Genomic DNA, 19,773 nt, shown 5'->3' with positions numbered 1-19,773 from the left:
GATGCGTTGTGTACCCAGCCTCTATGAGGACAATGGAGGACACAGAGCTAAATGAAACACAGGAAGAGGGATCTCAGCTGGGTTTTGACGAATGAATAGAAATGAGATTGATTTGTTCTTACGTTCAGCCAGCATTTGCCGATCCACTGATTGTACTAGTGTTGGAGCTCTGCACTGGACAGCAGAGGGGAGACAGCCTGGCCGGAGAATGTGCAAGAGTGGAGGAGTGGCATGGAGGATGCGCTGAAGGGCTGCTGATACGCAGAGCCCCACAACAGGGCAGGGGAGGCTGGGCCACGAGGGCGAGTGACAGCTGTGTCTTCTGTTAACAGGCCTGTTTACCATAGAATACCCGATTAAGGAAGAGGCAGAAATCAGTCGAGCCAAGGTAAAATCAAGTCCCTATTTCGAGCGGAGCACCAAGCCAAGTTTACACTCAGGAGAAGCCCTTTTATTACGATCTCAGCCAGCCCGACCTGAATCCTCAATGGGAGAGTCTTCAAAGGAAGAGCATTGGTCTGCTTCTGTAAGCCCCACGCGGAGGAAGAGCATCAGGATCCAAGCCAAAGCCATGGTCACACCCAGGTGGGCTTGGGCCTTCGTTTCTTCTGGCCTCCCTGTGTCAGACACGGGGATGGGCAGCAGGCTCGCAGTGGAGAACAAAACAGATGAGGCCCTTCCTCTTAGAGCTGAAACGTTAGGGGCAGGAGAAGAAAGACAATAAACACAAGAAGGAATGAAGTCATTTTAGGTAGTGATAAGGTCTAGGAAGAAAGTAAATCAGGGTCATGGGTTAAAGCAGAAGTTGGCAAACTAGGGCCATTCACCAAATCTGGCTCCACTGCCTGCCTTTTTATGAGTGAGCTAAGTAAGAGGAGTTTTTCCTTTTTGAAATGCTTGGGGGGAAAAGATCAAAAGAAGAATATTTTATGACACGTGCAATGATATAAAATTTAAATGTCACGTTTTATTGGAACAGCCACACCCACTCGTTTACATTTTGTCCATAGCTGCTTTCCTGCCAAGACAAAATGTTGAGTAATTATGACTGAGACCATCCGGTCTGCAAAAACTAGAATATCTGGCCCTGTATAGAAAATGTTGACTAACGCCAGGGGTAGAGAGTGGCTGGGAAGTGGGGTGGGTAGTGTTAAATGAGATAGCCAGTCAGGGAAGACACTTCTGGGGAGGTGATATTTAAATGGGGACCCAGGATGAGAGATGAGAAATAGGCAGCCACAGAGAAGGACAGGGAAGGAACAGCAGCAGAGGGTAGAGCAAGCAGAGACCTGCACAAGAACATCCCACCATGCTGGTATGTGTGAGGGAAAGCAAGACCAGTGCCGAGCATGGTGATGAAGAGGGCACATGGCTGTGCATTGAGGACAGAGAGGTAGGCAGGAGCCAGATCAGGTGGCCTTGTTAGTGTTGTAGGAAGCCATCCCGTCACTTTAAGACAGGAAGTGGTATCTTCCTATTCATGGGTTTTTTTTTTATTTTATTTTATTATATTATGTTAATCACCATACAGTACATCCCCAGATTCCGATGTAAAGTTTGATGCTTCATTAGTTGCGTATAACACCCAGTGCACCATGCAATACGTGCCCTCCTTACTACCCATCACCAGTCTATCCCATTCCCCCACCCCCTCCCCTCTGAAGTCTTCAGTTTGTTTCTCATAGTCCATAGTCTCTCATGTTTCATTCCCCCTTCTGATTACCCCCCTTTTCTTTATCCCTTTCTTCCCCTACCGATCCTCCTAGTTCTTATGTTCCATAGATGAGAGAAATCATATGATAATTGTCTTTCTCTGCTTGACTTATTTCACTTAGCATTATCTCCTCCAGTGCCGTCCATGTTGCAGCAAATGTTGAGAATTCGTTCTTTCTGATAGCTGAGTAATATTCCATTGTATATATGGACCACAGCTTCTTAATCCAGTCATCTGTTGAAGGGCATCTCGGCTCCTTCCATGATTTGGCTATTGTGGACAATGCAGCTATGAACATTGGGGTGCATATGGCCCTTCTCTTTACTACGTCTGTATCTTTGGGGTAAACACCCAGTAGTGCAATGGCTGGGTCATAGGGTAGTTCAATTTTTAACTTTTTAAGGGACCTCCACACTGTTTTCCAGAGTGGCTGTACCAACTTGCATTCCCACCAACAATGTAGGAGGGATCCCCTTTCTCCACATCCTCTCCAACAATTGTTGTTTCTTGCCTTGTCTATCTTTGCCATTCTAACTGGCGTAAGGTGGTATCTCAGTGTGGTTTTGATTTGAATTTCCCTGATGGCTAATGATTTTGAACATTTTTTCATGTGTCTGTTAGCCATTTGTATGTCTTCATTGGAAAAGTGTCTGTTCATATCTTCTGCCCATTTTATGATTTGTTTATTTGTTTCTCGTGTATTGAGTTTGAGAAGTTCTTTGTAGATCTTGGATACCAGTCCTTTATCTGTGGTGTCCTTTGCAAATATATTCTCCCATTCCGTGGGCTGTCTCTTAGTTTTTTTGACTGTTTCCTTGGCTGTGCAGAAGCTCTTTATCCTGATAAAGTCCCATAAGTTCATTTTATCTTTTATTTCTCTTGCCTTTGGAGATGTGTCGTGAAAAAGGTTGCTCTGGCCGATGTCATAGAAGTTGTTGCCTATGTTCTCCTCTAGAATTTTGATGGATTCCTGTCTCACATTGAGGTCTTTCATCCATTTGGAGTTTATTTTTGTGTATGGTGTGAGAGAGTGGTCAAGTTTCATTCTTTTGCATGTAGCTGTCCAATTTTCCCAGCACCATTTATTGAAGAGACTGTCTTTTTTCCACCGGATGTTTTTTCCTGCTTTATCAAAGATTAGTTGCCCAAAGAGCCGAGGGTCCATTTCTGGGTTCTCTATTCTGTTCCATTGGTCGATGTGTCTGTTTTTGTGCCAGTACCATGCTGTCTTTGTGATCACAGCTTTGTAGTACAGCTCGAAATCCGGCATTGTGATGCCCCCAGCTTTGTTTTTCCTTTTCAACAGTTCCTTGGAGATTCGGGGCCTTTTCTGTTTCCATACAAATTTAAGGACTATTTGTTCCAGTTCTTTGAAAAATGTCCTCGGTATTTTGATCGGGATAGCATTGAAAGTGTAGATTGCTCTGGGTAAGCATGGACATTTTAACTATGTTAATTCTTCCAATCCATGAGCATGGAATATTTTTCCATCTTTTTATGTCTTTTTAACTTAAAAAAAATAAAAAATATGTATCTTATATATTTTTCTATTTTAATTTTATATCATATTAATTACATAAATTTTAATATAATATTAAAATGCTTAGGGGAAAAGTATTTTGAGGGGCTCATTATTTTAATATAATATTAGTATAATATTTCTATATAAAAATCTAGAAAAATGAACAAATCCTAAGTGTATAGCTCAATGCATATCACAAAGTAAGCACACCTTACAACCAAACCAAGGAATAGAGGATTACCAGCTCCTTAGAAGTACCTTCTTGTCCTTGCCCCCCCAGGCCTTCCTCCTCAAAGGGAAGAGTTCTAACTTCATACATTAGTAGGGTTTTTTCCTAAACGTTATTGCAATGGAGCTATTCAGGATGTATTCTTTGACATCTAGCCTCTTTTGCTCAACATTATAATCATGAGTTGTTGTGTGTCGCAGTAGTTTGCTCATTCTCATTGCTGTATGATAATCTATTATTTGAACACACTACGAACTATGCATTCTAATGTTAGTGGATATACAGTTTTGGTTGATGACCACTGTGCTGGCGTTAGCACATGTCCTTATTGATGGCTGGCATATGCCTGGGGGTGAGATGGCTGTGCTGAGTAGGTACACGTCTCACTTGTAGTAGGGACTGGCCATTTTCTGGAGTGCTGGTACCAAGTTCTGCTCCCACCAGCAGCAGTGAGACCTTCAGTTACTCCACATCCTCACAAATGCTTGAAATTGCCAATCATTTTAATGATAGCCATTCTGTAATGATGATAAGGGTTTTCATTTGTATTTGCCTGGCGACTGTAGAGGTTGAGTACCTTTTCGGTCACTTTTTGACCATTTTGGATATTCTCTTTCGTAAAGGGCCTGTTTAGCTCTTTCATCCATTTTTCTACCAGTCATTTGCCTCTTCTTGATTTATATTTTGGAGTTCTTTGTATGTTGTGGGTACAAGACTTTTCTCAGTTTTACATGTTGCAAATGATCTTACACTTACTCTGATAATGATGCCTATTGAGGAACAGAAGCTGGCAAATTTAATGTCCAATTTTCAATATTTTTCTTTATAATTAGCTCTTTATATCCTATTCAGGAATTTTCCCTGTTCAGAGATGACAATATTCAAGAAAGTAACTTTTCTAGTAACTTTTTTATTTTAACTTTTACATTATATTTTTCCTCCACCTGGAAATTTCTGTGATGTGAAATAGGAACCAAGTTTTAATTTTTTTCCATATATATAAAATATACAAGTATTCCAATATATATAAAAGATTGTAACTTCCCCAAGACTCTTTGGTGCAAGCTCTGTCACAAGTTAAGGGGCTCTATGTGTATTAATCAGGGGACATTTTCTGGATTACCTATTTTGCTTCCTATTTGTCCAGTCTTTTACCAGTACCAAACTATCCAATTAATTATTATAGCTTTATAATAAGTATTGATATATAGCAGACTAAGTTCTCAAACATTGTTGTTCTAAATCTTTTTGCTGTTTTTTTGCCCTTTACATTTCCATGTAATTTTAGAATCACCTTGTCAGTTTAAAAAATATATATCTTGGAATTTCAACTGGATTGTTAATGTCTTATAATATTGGAATATTTCAATCCATGAACATGGTTTATCTTTTTATTTATTTATTGTCTTCTCTAATCTCTCTATAGTTTGTAGTTTTCAACATAGAGGTCTTATGTGTCTTTCATTAGGTTTATTTTAGGGTATTTAATGATTTTTGTTGCTATTATAAGTTATGGTATTTTTTAATTTTTAAAGATTTATTTATCTATTTTGAGAGAGAGGAAGAGAGCATGAGCCAGGGGAGGGACAGAGGGAAAGGGATAGAAATCCTCAAGCAGATTCCCCGCCAAGCGTGGAGCCTGGTGCAGGGCTCAATCCCAGGACCCCAGGATCATGACCTGAGCCGAAGTCAAGAGTTGGATGCTCACCGACTGAGCCTCCCAGACACCCCTATAAATTATGTTTTTAATTTAATTTTTTGATTTGTTGCTGGTTTTAGAAAGGCAGTTGATTATATCTTAATTTGAATTTATTTTTAATTTACTTACAGTTAATTTTACTCTTTTTGGTCTAAAAGTCTATGAGTTTCAGTAAATGCATAGAGTTGTGTAACCATCACCATAGCAAAGACACAGAATGGTTTTATCACCTCCCACTCTTCCTCCCCAAATTCCTTCATGTGGCCCCTCTGTAGTCAAACTCTTCACTCACCCTTAATCTCTAGCACCTGCTGGTCTGTTCTTTGTAGCTATAGTGTTGCATTTTTTAAAATGTCATATAAATGGAATTATACTATATAGACTTTTGAGTCAGGCTTCTTTCACTTAGCATAATGGATGCAAGTTTTATCCATGTTGTGGCACGTATCAACAGTTCATTTATTTTTATTGCTGAGTAGTATTCTCTTTCAGAGGCCCCAACACTATCCCCACGTTCAGAGATTTACCAGAGCTCATGGGATTCAGCGTATAGTTGCCTGAATGTATGAGGTTTACTATAGTGAAATGATATGTGATAGCCCCTCTTTTATTTCTGATGGTAATTTGGGTCTTCTCGTTTATGTTGGTCAGTCTGGCTATAGTTTCATCAGTTTTATTAATCTTTTCAAAGAGTCAGCTTTTGGTTTCATTGATTTTTCTCCGTTGTTATTCTGTTTTCAATTCCATTTTTCTCTGCCATTCATTTTATCTTCCTTTTCCTTGTTTTGTGTATAAACTGCTTTTTACTAGTTTCTAGATTGTAAGCTTGGGTTATTAGTGGGGCCTTATTTTCTAATATGTATTTAATTCTGCAAACTTCCTTCTAAGCATATTTTGCCTGCATTCTGTAAATTTTGAAATGATGGATTTTAATTTTTATTCCACTTAAAATATTTCCTAATTTCCCTGTGATTTCATCTTTGGCCCATGAGTTATTTAGAAATCCAATCTCTAATTTCCAAATGTTTGAGGATTTTCTAGATATATTTTTGTTATTAGATTTTTAGTTTATTTCTGATACAGTCTGAGAACATATTGTGTATGATTTCTATTCTTTTAAATTTGTTAAGGTTCGTTTTATGACCTCAGAATGTGGTGTCTCTTGGTAAATGCTACATGTGCACTTGAAAAGAATTGTATTCTGGTCTTGATGGGTGGAGTCTTCAGCAAACCTTTCAATAGGGGATCATTGACAAGTGTCAGTGAGGTCCAGTGATAGTGTTGTTTAGTTCATCTGTATTCTTGCTGATTTTCTGTCTTCTTGTTCTGTTGTTTACTGAGAATAGAGTGTTGATGTCTCCAAGTATGATTGTGGATTTGTTTACCTAAGTTTCTTAAAATATGTATGACTGTTGAAAACAAAAGTTATAACATTTTTGAGGTGTTTTGATACATGTCTTCAATATCTTCAGATTTTATCATATTTTTGCTTCATAAATCTTGGAGCTATGTTGTTAGGTATAACACATTTGGCTCTTTTATCATTATGTAATGTCCTCTTGATACCTGGTAATTTTTCTTGTTCTGAAGTCCACTCTGTATAATAATAATATACTCACTTCAGATTTCTTTTGATTAGTATTTGCTTGGCATAGCTTTTCCATTCTGTTACTTTTAATCTATCTGTATCATTATATTTAAAGTACGTTTCTTGTAAATAGCATATAGTTAGGTCTTATATATTTATCCAATATGACACTTTTAATTGGTGTATTTAGACCAATTACATTTAATATAATTATTGATATAGTTAGATCTAAGTCTACTATTTTATTATTTTTCCGTTTATATCCTGTTTTTGTTTTTCGGTTTTGTTTTGTTTTGTCTTGTTTTTTAAGATTTTATTTACTTATTTGACAGAGAGAGAGAAAGCCAGTGAGCGAGGGAACACAAGCAGGGGGAGTGGGAGAGGGAGAAGCAGGCTCCCAGGGGAGCAGGGAGCCCAATGCGGGGCTTGATCCCAGGACCCTGGGATCACGCCTTGAGCCAAAGGCAGACACTTAACGACTGAGCCACCCAGGCGCCCCTGTTTTGTTTTGTTTTTATTCCTCTCTTCTCTCCTGCCTTCTTTTGAATTGCTTGAATATTTTTAGTATTCCATTTTAATTTGTCTGTTGCCTTTTTAGTATATCTCTTTGTTTTTAATTTTTCTTTTAGTATTTGCTTTAAGATTTACATTCTATATGCCTTACCTTAAACAGCCTATTTAGGTTTAATATTGCCACTTTAAAGGAGATGTAGTAATCTTACAACCATATATTATGTCTCTTTATTCTCCCCCCATTATAGTATGGTTGTCAAATGTATTACATCTACATATATTGAAACCCCTTAATAATGTTATAATCTTTGCTTTCAAGAGTCATGAATTTCAAAGAACTTAAGAAAAATAGTTTATTATATTTACTCAGATATTTATAATTTCTGTTGACCCTCTTTAATTTATGAAGTTTTGAGTTTGCCTCTGAGATCATTCCCTTTCAGCCTGATGAATTTCTTCTAGCATTTCTTTTAGAGCAGATCTGTTGGTGATTATTCTTTTTTTATTTTCCTTCACTTGATCATGTCCTCATTTTGCCTTAATTCCTGAAGAATATTTTCACCAGATATAAAATTCTGATTCAACAGTATTCTATTTACTCAGATATTTATAATTTTCTTCTTTCAGTACCTTAAAGATGTTCTACTGTTTCATAATATCCATAGTTTCTGATGAGGAATCCACAATCATTTAAATTGTTTTTCCTCCATATCTACTGTGCCCATGCCATTGCTGCCATTGCTATAGCAGTGCACTGCTAAGAATTTTTATCATGAATCAATATTAAATTTTATCAGATACCTTTTCTGCATCTGTTAAATGAGCATGAGCTCTTTCCCTTTATTCTATTATTGTAGTTAATTTTATTGATTGCATTCCAAATATTCAACCAATTTTGTAGTCCCAACATAAATCTAACTTGGTTTTGATATATCCCCTTTTTATATATTGCTAGATTTGGTTTGCTAGTATTTTATCTAAGATTTTGGTACTTGTGTTTATGAAAGAGATTGGCCAATAATTTCTCCTTTCTTGTGATGTTCTGGTCAGGCTGACCTCTTAAAACAATCTGGGAAGGGAGCACCTGAATGGCTCAGTTGGTTAAGTATCCAGCTCTTGATATCAGCTCAGGTCATGATCTCAGGGCCATGAGATTGAGCCCCACATCAGGCTACACTCTCAGTGTGGAGTCTGCTTGTCCCTCTCCCTCCCTCTTTCCCCCTCACTCTGTTCACATCCACCCATGCTCTCTCTCGCTCTAAAATAAATAAATAAATAAAATCTTTTAAAAAAACAATCTAGGAAGAATTTCTTATTTTTCTATTAGCTGCTCTTTGTATACTTGAGTAATTTCTTCCTTAAATATTTAATAGAGTTTACCCAGTAAAGCCACCTGCCATGGAATTTTCTTTCAGTGGAAGTTTTAATTAAAACTTTTATTTTTAATAGATATAAGAGAATTCAGATTTTCTATTTTTGTGTGTGTTTATTTTGGTAAGTTAGATTTTCCTAGAAATTTACCCATTTCATCTAAATGTTTAGATATGTTGAAATAAAGTTTTTCAAAATATCCTCTTGCGGTATTTTAAATGACCATAGAATATATAGTGATACCTCCTTTTACATTTATTTGTGCCTTTTTTTCTTTTTTTCCTCCAAGTATTCATTTAGGATTATTTTCCTTCTGCCCGAAGAACTGTCTTTAGTATTCCTTTAGTATGTCTGCTCTTACTTTATTTTTTGATATGTCTTTATTTCACTTTCAATTTTGAATGGTATTCTTGTGATTGGCAATTATTTCTTTTAACATTTTAAAGATGCCTCACTGTGGTTTTCTGACTTCTATGACTTCTGCATTTCTATTAGGGAGTTAGCTCCCAGTCTTATTGTTGCTCATTGTTGAAGGTCATGTGTCTTTTTTCTCTGAATTTTTTTTTCTCTCCACCTTTTGTTAGTGGCTTTTCTTTAGTTAGCAGCTTTTCCATGATGTGCCAAGATGTGATTTTTATTGCATTCATCTTGTTTGTAGTGCTGCTTGATCTGTGGTTTTCAACGGTTTTGGAAAATTCTCAGTCATATTTCATTTTCCTTTTCATTTCCTTTCATCCCTCTCTCCCTTCCTTCTTCCTCCCTCTTTTTCTTCCTTCCCCTCTCCTCTCAGCCTGGGACTCCAAGTATATTCATGTTACACCTTTTCACTGAGTTCCATGCATTTCTTTCCTATTCTATATTTTAAATCCTTTTCCTCCTTCTGTACTTTAGTCTAGGCATTTTCTACTGACCTATCTTCCACTTTAATAATTCTCTCTTTAAATGTATCTAAACTGCTGATAAAACTTATCTCTCGAATTCTTGATTTCATTTATTATATTTTCAAGTTCTAGAATTTCCAATTAGTTCTTTTAGAGTTTTAATCTCTGATGAAATTCTTCATCTTGTCTCCTATTTTCTTACACATATTAATCATGGGCTGCTTTAACATCTATGTCAGATATCTGCAATATCTGTATCCCTATGGATATGTTTCTTAGAGTTTTCAGTCAAACCTTGACTTTTATATATCTGATTTTTTTGTGTATGCCAGACATTGTATGTAAAAAAAATATAGAGAGAATTTGAGGCTCTGGATAATGTAATGTTCCTTCAGAGAAGATTTACTTTTGCTTTCAACTGTCAACTTGGCTAGGGCCAGATCATCCTCACACAGATAGGAATTGAAGCTGTGTTTCAGTCTTTGTGAGGGCTTGTCTATTTCTGTTTCACTTTTACTCTTCAGGTATAGTTCTTCAGGTCCTCAAATAAAAGCCAGGATTGTTTATCAGGGACATCTTCTTTGGTGGGCCCTGAACTTCCGTTTTACCCCCTACAACCCATGAACACATTAGGAGCTCTTCTCACCTTCTCAGCCTGTCATCCCCAGGTTTCACTTTCAGAATCAGAATTTGCCTTGAGGGATAAAGCTGTCCTATATTTCACACTCTTCTTTCTTATTTATTTATTTATTTTAATTTTTGATTGTGTTATGTTAGTCACCATACAGTACATCCTTAGTTTTTGATGTAGTGTTCCATGATTCATTGTTTGCGTATAACACCCAGTGCTCCATGCAATATGTGCCCTCCTTAATACCCATCACTGGGCTAGCTCATCCCTCACCCCCCTCTCCTCTGAAACCCTCAGTTTGTTTCCCAGAGTGATAGTCTCTTGTGGTTCATTTCCCCTTCTGTTTACCCCCCTTCATTCTTCCCTTCCTTCTCCTACCGATCTCCCTGCTCTTCCTTATGTTCCACAAATGAGTGAAACCATATGATAATTGACTTTCTCTGCTTGACTTATTGATCATATTTCACTTAGCATGATCTCCTCTAGTCCCATCCATGTTGCTACAAATGTTGGGTAATCGTTCTTTCTGATGGCTGAGTAATATTCCATTGTATATATGGACCACATCTTAATCCAGTCATCTGTTGAAGGGCATCTAGGCTCCTTCCATGATTTACTTATTGTGGACAATGCCGCTATGAACATTGGGGTGCATATGGCCCTTCTCTTCACTACGTCTGTATCTTTGGGGTAAATACCAAGTAGTGCAATTGCTGGATCATAGGGTAGCTCAATTTTTAACTTTTTAAGGGACCTCCACACTCTTTTCCAAAGTGGCTGTACCAACTTGCATTCCCACCAACAATGTAGGAGGGATTCCCTTTCTCCACATCCTCTCCAACATTTGTTATTTCCTGCCTTGTCAATTTTTGCCATTCTAACTGGCGTAAGGTGGTATCTCAGTGTGGTTTTGATTTGAATTTCCCTGCTGGCTAATGATTTTGAACATTTTTTCATGTGTCTGTTTTCTTAATTTCTCTTTCTACTACTTCATTATTAGTGCATAGTAATGCAATGGATTTCTGTATGTTGATTTTGTATCCTGCAACCTTACTGAATTCATTTATCAATTCTAGTAGTTTTTTGATGGAGTCTTTAGGGTTTTCTATATCTAGTATCATGTCATCTGCAAATAGTGGAAATTTTCCTTCTTCCTTACCAATTTAGATGCCTTTCTTTTCTTTTTTTTAATATTTTTTTATTATGTTAGTCGCCATACAGTACATCCCTGATTTCTGATGCAAAGTTCTATGATTCATTAGTTGCGTATAACGCCCAGTGCACCATGCAATACGTGCCCTCCTTATTACCCATCACCAGTCTATCCCATTCCCCCACCCCCCTCCCCTCTCTTTCTCTGCTTGACTTATTTCACTTAGCGTTATCTCCTACAGTGCTGTCCATGTTGCAGCAAATGTTGAGAACTCATTCTTTCTAGTAGCTCTGTAATATTCCATTGTATATATCCATAGATGAGAGAAATCATATGATAATTGTCTTTCTCTGCTTGACTTATTTCACTTAGCGTTATCTCCTACAGTGCTGTCCATGTTGCAGCAAATGTTGAGAACTCATTCTTTCTAGTAGCTCTGTAATATTCCATTGTATATATGGACCACATCTTAATCCAGTCATCTCTTGAAGGGCATCTCGGTTCCTTCCATGATTTAGCTATTGTGGACAATGCTGCTATGAACATCGGGATGCATGTGGCCCTTCTCTTCACTATGTCTGTATCTTTGGGGTAAATACCCAGTATTGCAATGGCTGGGTCATAGGGTAGCTCAATTTAACTTTTTAAGGGACCTCCACACTGTTTTCCAGAGTGGCTGCACCAACCTGCATTCCCACCAACAATGTAGGAGGGATCCCCTTTCTCCACATCCTCTCCAGCAATTGCTGTTTCCTGCCTTGTTAATTTTTNCTCTTTACTACGTCTGTATCTTTGGGGTAAACACCCAGTAGTGCAATGGCTGGGTCATAGGGTAGTTCAATTTTTAACTTTTTAAGGGACCTCCACACTGTTTTCCAGAGTGGCTGTACCAACTTGCATTCCCACCAACAATGTAGGAGGGATCCCCTTTCTCCACATCCTCTCCAACAATTGTTGTTTCTTGCCTTGTTAATTTTTGCCATTCTAACTGGCGTAAGGTGATATCTTAGTGTGGTTTTGTTTTGAATTTCCCTGATGGCTAATGATTTTGAACATTTTTTCATGTGTCTGTTGGCCATTTGTATGTCTTCATTGGAAAAGTGTCTGTTCATATCTTCTGCCCATTTTATGATTTGTTTATTTGTTTCTCACGTATTGAGTTTGAGAAGATCTTTGTAGATCTTGGACACCAGTCTTTTATCTGTAGCATCATTTGCAAATATATTCTCCCATTCCGTGGGCTGTCTCTTAGTTTTTTTGACTGTTTCCTTGGCTGTGCAGAAGCTCTTTATCCTGATAAAGTCCCATAAGTTCATTTTATCTTTTATTTCTCTTGCCTTTGGCGATGTGTCGTGAAAAAGGTTGCTCTGGCCGATGTCATAGAAGTTGTTGCCTATGTTCTCCTCTAGAATTTTGATGGATTCCTGTCTCACATTGAGGTCTTTCATCCATTTGGAGTTTATTTTTGTGTATGGTGTGAGAGAGTGNGGTTTCCTTGACTGTGCAGAAGCTTTTTATCTTGATGTCCCACATGTTCATTTTATCTTTTGTTTCTCTTGCCTTTGGAGATGTGTCATTAAAAAGGTTGCTTTGGCCGATGTCGTAGAGGTTGTTGCCTATGTTCTGCTCTAGGATTTTGATGGATTCCTGTCTCACATTGAGGTCTTTCATCCATTTGGAGTTTATTTTTGTGTATGGTGTGAGAGAGTGGTCAAGTTTCATTCTTTTGCATGTAGCTGTCCAATTTTCCCAGCACCATTTATTGAAGAGACTGTCTTTTTTCCACTGGATGTTTTTTCCTGCTTTATCAAAGATTAGTTGCCCAAAGAGCTGAGGGTCCATTTCTGGGTTCTCTGTTCTGCTCCATTGGTCTATGTGTCTGTTTTTGTGCCAGTACCATGCTGTCTTTGTGATCACAGCCTTGTAGTACAGCTCGAAATCCGGCATTGTGATGCCCCCGGCTTTGTTTTTCCTTTTCAACAGTTCTTTGGTGATTCGGGGCCTTTTCTGGTTCCATACAAATTTAAGGATGCCTTTTCTTTTCGTTGTCTGATTGCTGTGGCTAGGACTTCCAGTACTATATTGACTAGAAGTGGTGAGAGTGGACATCCTTGTCTTGTTTCTGAACTTAGGGGAAAAGCTCTCAGTTTTTCCCATTGAATATGATGTTTGCTGTGGGTTTTCGTATATGGTCTTTATTATGTTGAGGTATGTTCCTCTAAACCTACTTTGTTGAGGATGTTTATCATAAATGGATGTTGTGCTTTGTCAAATGCATTTTCTGTATCTATTGAAAAGATCATATGGTTTTTATCCTTTCTCTTGTTGATGTGATGTAGCGTGTTGATTGATTTGTGAATATTGAACCACCCTTGCATTCCAGCAATAAATCCCACTTGATTGTGGTGAATGATTTTTTAAATGTATTGTTGGGTTTGGTTTGCTAAAATTTTGCTGAGGATTTTGCAACTATGTTCATCAGAGATACTGGCCTATAGTTCTCTTTTTTGTAGTCTTTGGTATCAGGGTTATGCTGGCCTCAGAATAAATTCAGAACAGCTTTCCTTCCTCTTCTATTTTTTGGAATAGTTTGACAAGAATAGGTATTAACTCTTTGAATGTTTGGTAGAATTCACCTGTGAAACCTTGTGACCCTGGACTTCTGTTTGCTGGGAGCTTTTTGAATACTGATTACTGATTCAATTTTATTCCATAATTGGTCTATTCAAATTTTCTATTTCTTTCTGATCCAGTTTTGATAGATTATATGTTTCTAGGAATTTATCCATTTCTTCTAGGTTGTCCAGTCTGTCAGCATATAGTTTTTCATAATATTCTCTTTTAATCTTTTGTATTTCTGTGGTGTTGGTTGTTATTTCTCCTCTTTCATTTCTGATTTTGTCTATTTGAGTCCTTTCTCTCTCTCTTTGCTTTTGTTTGCTTGTTTGTTTGTTTGATGAAGGTTTACCAATTTTGTTTATCTTTTCAAAGAACCAGGTCCTGGTTTCATTGATCTGTTTATTGTTTTTTTAGTTTCTATTTTGTTTATTTCTGCTCTAATCTTTACTATTTCTTTCTACTGGCTTTGGGTTTTCTTTGTTCTTTTTCTAGCTCCTTTAGGTATAAGTTTAGGTTGTTTATTTGATATTTTTCTTGTTTCTTGAGTTAGGCTTATATCACTATATACTTCCTTCTTAGAACTGCTTTTGCTGCATCCCAAAGTTTTTGGACCATTATGTTTTCATATTCATTTGTTCCATGTATTTTATTTCCTTTTTGATTTCTTAGTTGACCCATTCATTGTTTAGTAGCATATTGTTTAACCTCCATGTATTTGTAGTCTTTCCAGATTTTTTGTTGTGGTCGATTCCTAGTTTCATAGTATTGTAGTCAGAAAAGGTGCATAGTATGACTTCAATCTTTTTCAGTTTGTTGAGATTTTTTGTGGCCTAATATGTGATCTGTTCTGGATAATGTTCCATGTGCAATTGAAAAGAATGCATATTCTGCTGTTTTAGGTTGGAATGTTCCAAATATATCTGTTAGATCCATCTGGTCCAATGTGTCATTCAAAGCCACTATTTCCTGTTGATTTTCTGTTTGGACAATCTATCTGTTGATGTAAATGGGGTGTTAAAGTCTCCTACTCTTATTGCATTACTAATAATAACTTCCTTTATTTTTTTATAAGCTGCTTTATGTATTTGGGTGTTCCCATGTTGGGTGAATAAATATATACAGTTATATTTTCTTGTTGTATTGTTCCCTTTATGATTACTTACATAGTGTTCTTATTGGTCTCTTGTTACAGTCTTTGTTTTAAAGTCTACTTTGTCTGGTATAAGTATTGCTACCCTGGGTTTCTTTTCACTTCCATTTGCACAATAAATGCTTCCCCATCCCTTCATTTTTAACCTGCATGTGTCTTTAGGTCTGAAATGAGACTCTTGTAGACCATTTTGGATCTTTAAATTTTTGATCAGGTGTATTACTTATCTCCATTTTGTTTAGGTCTCTTGCAGTGATTTTGTCCTATTCTTTCATTTGGGACATATTCCTCTGTCTCTTCATTCTGTCTGACTCTTTGTCTGTTACAATGTGTTAGGAAAGCCAGCTACATCTCCTGCTCTCAAAAGTAGTGGTCTTATGAAGAAGAGGTCCTACGGTGCCCTGCTGTTCAGTGTTCCCTATTAACCAGAACTGGCGCTTTAGGACTGTCTTGTATATGTGTTCTGTGTACCCTGCTGTTGTGGCTGAGTCACTTTTACTTTCAGTCCAGTCATCTGCAATAGCTCTCTTTACCTGTTATGTGCAGGGTTTGGTTCCTGTGTTGTTAATGGGTTAGTCTGGGGCCTCCTTGGCTTGAGTTAAGTCAGACCAAGAATTTTCCAGAGATGCAGTAGCATCAATATACAGGATGTTTTCCCTGTGTTGTCCCCTGAGAAGCTTTTATTGGTAGGCAGGGCCTGTAGTCAGACCAGATATCTACTCCCAGCCCACTGCTGGGCCACAGTTGGACAAGTGTGTATGGTTATCTTCCCCTCTCCCTGGGGCAAGAGTCACTTTGGAGTGGTGATGGTCCTTGTTGGGGCTGCTTGCATGTTGCCAGGCTTGTGGCACTGCTTTGGATGGGCTCTAGCCAAGGGTGTATTAGGGGGGACCTGTCCAAAGGAGAATAAAGGAGTGAGACAGTGGTGTTATCAAGGTCTGAGAAGGTTTGCTGTGGGAGGGGACCTGCAGCCCCTGGAAACCATGGCCTGCCAGGTTGGAGGAGGTGTATCTGCAGAAGTGTGTGGGGGTAGGGTACACTGGTAGCAGGTGTGGTAGTGAATGTCAGCATGTTGGCACTGGCTGGTTGTAGGTGTCTGTGTGTCTAGGCTGTGGGTAGGGGAGGGGAATGGCACTTGCCAGCTTCTTTGTTCCTGGAGAAGTCTCCCAACAATGCCTGTCCCTTTAGCACACACTCTGAGATTAGTAAGCAGATCTCCCTCCCATTTATCTCAGTTTTCAAATGGCTGCTTCTCTGCTGTATCTCCATGGGGCTGTTTGTTGTGCTATCTCTTTAAGAGCAGGGACTCAGTTTCCTATTGCCCTCCCAGCTCTCCCAGAGTTGAGCCCACTGATTTTTAAAGTTCCAGGTGTTAAGCCCCACTGATTTTAAGAACTCACAAAATTCGGCCCACCTACTTTTTAAAGCCAAATGTTATGGGGATTCATCTTCCCTGGGTGGGTTCCCTGTGACTGAGGTACCCGATGTGAGAGTCTATTTCTTTCCCCCTATTCACCCCTGCAGTGTCCCTCCCTCCCGGAACAATCTTGCAGGTCCTTTTAGTTTCTGACCATGGTTCCACTCTTCCTATCCTCTTTGATGTGGCCTCCTCTCTACATTTAGCTGTGGAGAGTCTATTCTGCCAGTCTTCAGGTTGTTTCCTGAATCTATTACATCTATTTACACTGATGTTTGTGTTATCTAGTTGTGTCTGTGGGACAGGTGAGCTTAGGGTCCTCCTACTCTCCCATCTTTTGCATTTATTTTATTGTAAGTGAAGTCAAGCATCTTTTATAATTTCTTTTTTCAAGTTTTTATTGTGGTATAAAATGTACATAAAATAAAATTTGTCATCCTGATATATCATATTTGAGTGTATTTATTTCAGTAATATTAAATACATTCATAATGTTATGCTACCATCACCACTGTCCATCTCCAGAACTCTTTTCATCCTATAAAACTGAAACTCTGTCCACATTAAACACTAACCCCTCATTTCCTCTCCCCCAGCCTCTGGCAACCACCACTCTACTTTGTTTTTATGACTTTGACTACTCTAAGTACTTTATATAAGTGGAATCACACAGTAGTTTTTGTGTGTGACTGGCTTATTTTACTTACCATAATGTCTTCCAGGTTCATCCATGCTGTAGTATGTGTCAGAATTTCCTTCCTTTTAAGGGATGAATAGTATTCCATTGTACACATAGACCACATTTGGTTTATTCATTTATCTGTTGATGGACACTTGGGTAACTTCCACATTTTATCTACTGTGAGTAACGCTGATATGAAGATGCGTGTGGAAATATTTCTTTGAGACCTGTTTTCCATTCTTTTGGGTGAATAGCCATAATGGATTTGCTGGATTATATGGACATCATTTTTTTTTTTTTTTTTTTTTAGGAAACACCATATAGTTTTCCACAGTGGCTATACCATTTTACATTCCTACCAATGGCATGCAAGGGTCCCAGTTTCTCCACATTCTTGCCAACACTTGCTGTTTTCTTTTTCTTTTTCATCTTTTTTTTTTAATAGTAACTATCCTAAGGAGTGTGAGGTGCTGTCTCATTGTAGTTTTGATTTCCATTTCCCTGATGAGTAGTGATGTTGAACATCTTTTCATGTGCTTGTTGGCCATTTGCATCTTTTTTTTTTTTTGAGAAATGGCTATTCAAGTTCTTTCTCCATTTTTTTTTTGCCACAAGGTGTATTTTATTTTCATTAATCACACAAATAATTTGCTGTAAGATCCCAGGGCAAACTGGAGAATTTGGCAGTCTGATTGGAGGGTCCCCTCAGAGACATGCAGGCTGGTGGCATTAGCTTGGAGTGCCCGGGTTCACAGTGCAGCTTGTTACTCGTGTCTGTCTTGCAGGTGACTCTTCTTCTTCACGTGGTTGGAGTGTAGATGAGAGGGGTGGGGAATCCTCTAGGTTCTTAGGAAATTTCACTCCACTTCTCTTGCTCAATGGTCTCTTTGGTCGGCAAGGTGTTCTTCTCCTTTGTCTCTGTTTTTTTCAGCTTCGCCTTATCGAAGCTGGCAATTTTCCCCATGTCAGGCTTGTCTGCCATGTTCTTAAAGTGATCCATGGAGTTCCACTCCAAGCCTGGTGCCTGGTGCTTCCATCCATATTGCTGCAGCAAGAGACTGTTCTTTCCCCATTTTTTAAATCAGGTTTTATTTTTTTTATTTTTTTTTAAAGATTTTATTTATTTATTCAACAGAGATAGAGACAGCCAGCGAGAGAGGGAACACAAGCAGGGGGAGTGGGAGAGGAAGAAGCAGGCTCATAGCAGAAAAGCCTATGTGGGGCTCGATCCCACAACGCCGGGATCACGCCCTGAGCCGAAGGCATCATGCTTAACCGCTGTGCCACCCAGGCGCCCCTTAAATCAGGTTTTTATTATTTTGTTGATTTTAGGAGCTTTTTAAATATTCTGGGTATTAATCTCTTATCAGATATATAATTTGCAAATATATTTTCCCATTTTGCTGGTTGTCTCTTTACTCCATGGATAGTGTGTCTTGATGCACAAAATTTTTGTTTTCATGAAGTGCAATTTGTCTATTTTTTCTTATGTTACCTGTGCCTTTGCTGTCATATCCTTGAAATCATTGCCAAACCCAATGTTGTAAAGTTTTTCTCCAATGTTTTCTTCTAAGAATTATATTATTTTAGGTTCTTGATCCATTTGCAGTTAATTTTTGTTTAATTTTTGTTAAAAGAACTTCATTCTTTTGCATGTGGAAATCCAGTTTTGCCAGCACCATCTATTGAAAAGAAACTGTGCATTCCCTATTGAATGGTCTTGGCACCCTTGTCAAAAATCATTTGACCGTATATGTTAGGGTTTATTTCTGTGCTCTCTATTCTATTCTGTTGGTCAATATGTCTGTCATTATGCAAATATCACACTGGTTTGATTACTGTAGCTTAATAGTAAGTTTTGAAATCAGGATGTGTGAGTCTTCCAACTTTGTTCTTCTTTTTCAAGATCGTTTCAACTATTCATGATCCCTTAAAATTCCATATGAATTTGAGGGTGGGCTGTTGCATTTCTGCAAGAAAGGCTGTTGAAATTTTGATAGGAAGCACACCAAATCTGCAGCTTATTTGGGGTAGTATTGCCAGTTTAAGAATATTAAGTCTTTCAACACAAGAACATGGGATGTCTTCCAGAGAGAGAGAGAGGAAAGAGAGGGAGACAAACCATAAGAGACTCTTAAAGATAAAGAACAAACTGAGGGTTGTTGGAGGGAGAAGTGTGGGGGATGAGCTAGATGGGTGATGAGTATTAAGGAGGGCACTTGTTAGGATGAACCCTGGGTGTTGTATGTAAGGGATGAATCACTGAATTCTCCTCTTGAAACCAATATTGCACTGTATGTTAACTAACCAGAATTTAAGTAAAAAATTAAAAAGAAAAACAAAAACAAAATAAAATAACTTCTTTCAATGTTTTGTAGTATTCATTGTGTGAGTCTTTCACTATCTTGGTTATATTTATTCCTAAGTATTTTATCCTTTTTGATGCTATTATAAATGAAATTATTTTCCTAATTTCCTTTTCAGATTGTTCTTCACTAGTGTATAGAAATATAACTAACTCGTGCCTGTTAATCTTTTATCCTGACATTTTACTGAATTTGTTTATTAGCTCTTACTGTGTGTGTGTGTTCTTCAGGATTTTCT

At 37.9% G+C, this 19,773-nt stretch overlaps 2 protein-coding genes across 5 annotated transcripts in view; one reads left to right on the top strand and one right to left on the bottom strand.

Annotated features, from left to right (window-relative positions):
- Positions 1–19,773, top strand: part of C4H3orf20 (chromosome 4 C3orf20 homolog) — a 96,857-nt gene that overhangs the window by 51,004 nt on the left and 26,080 nt on the right. For all 4 annotated transcript variants that reach the window (XM_002920692.4, XM_034658818.1, XM_034658819.1 and 1 more), the window contains one exon: positions 333–585. In XM_002920692.4, coding sequence (XP_002920738.2) covers positions 333–585 — 253 coding nt within the window. The remainder of the gene's footprint in view (positions 1–332; positions 586–19,773) is intronic.
- LOC100472935 (thymosin beta-10) lies at positions 17,998–18,151 on the bottom strand. Its single transcript, XM_034658820.1, has one exon. The coding sequence runs from the start codon at positions 18,149–18,151 to the stop codon at positions 18,017–18,019; it is 135 nt and encodes a 44-aa protein (XP_034514711.1). The 3' UTR covers positions 17,998–18,016.

The sequence above is a fragment of the Ailuropoda melanoleuca genome, chromosome 4, assembly GCF_002007445.2.
Source record: "Ailuropoda melanoleuca isolate Jingjing chromosome 4, ASM200744v2, whole genome shotgun sequence".
Lineage (NCBI taxonomy): Eukaryota > Metazoa > Chordata > Mammalia > Carnivora > Ursidae > Ailuropoda > Ailuropoda melanoleuca.
Note: the sequence above shows the minus strand (reverse complement) of the source record. Positions and strands in the feature narration are given on the sequence as shown.

Excerpts from the sequence above, each read along its gene's own strand:
- LOC100472935 (XM_034658820.1), bottom strand. The coding sequence starts at position 18,151 with ATGGCAGACAAGCCTGACATGGGGAAAATTGCCAGCTTCGATAAGGCG.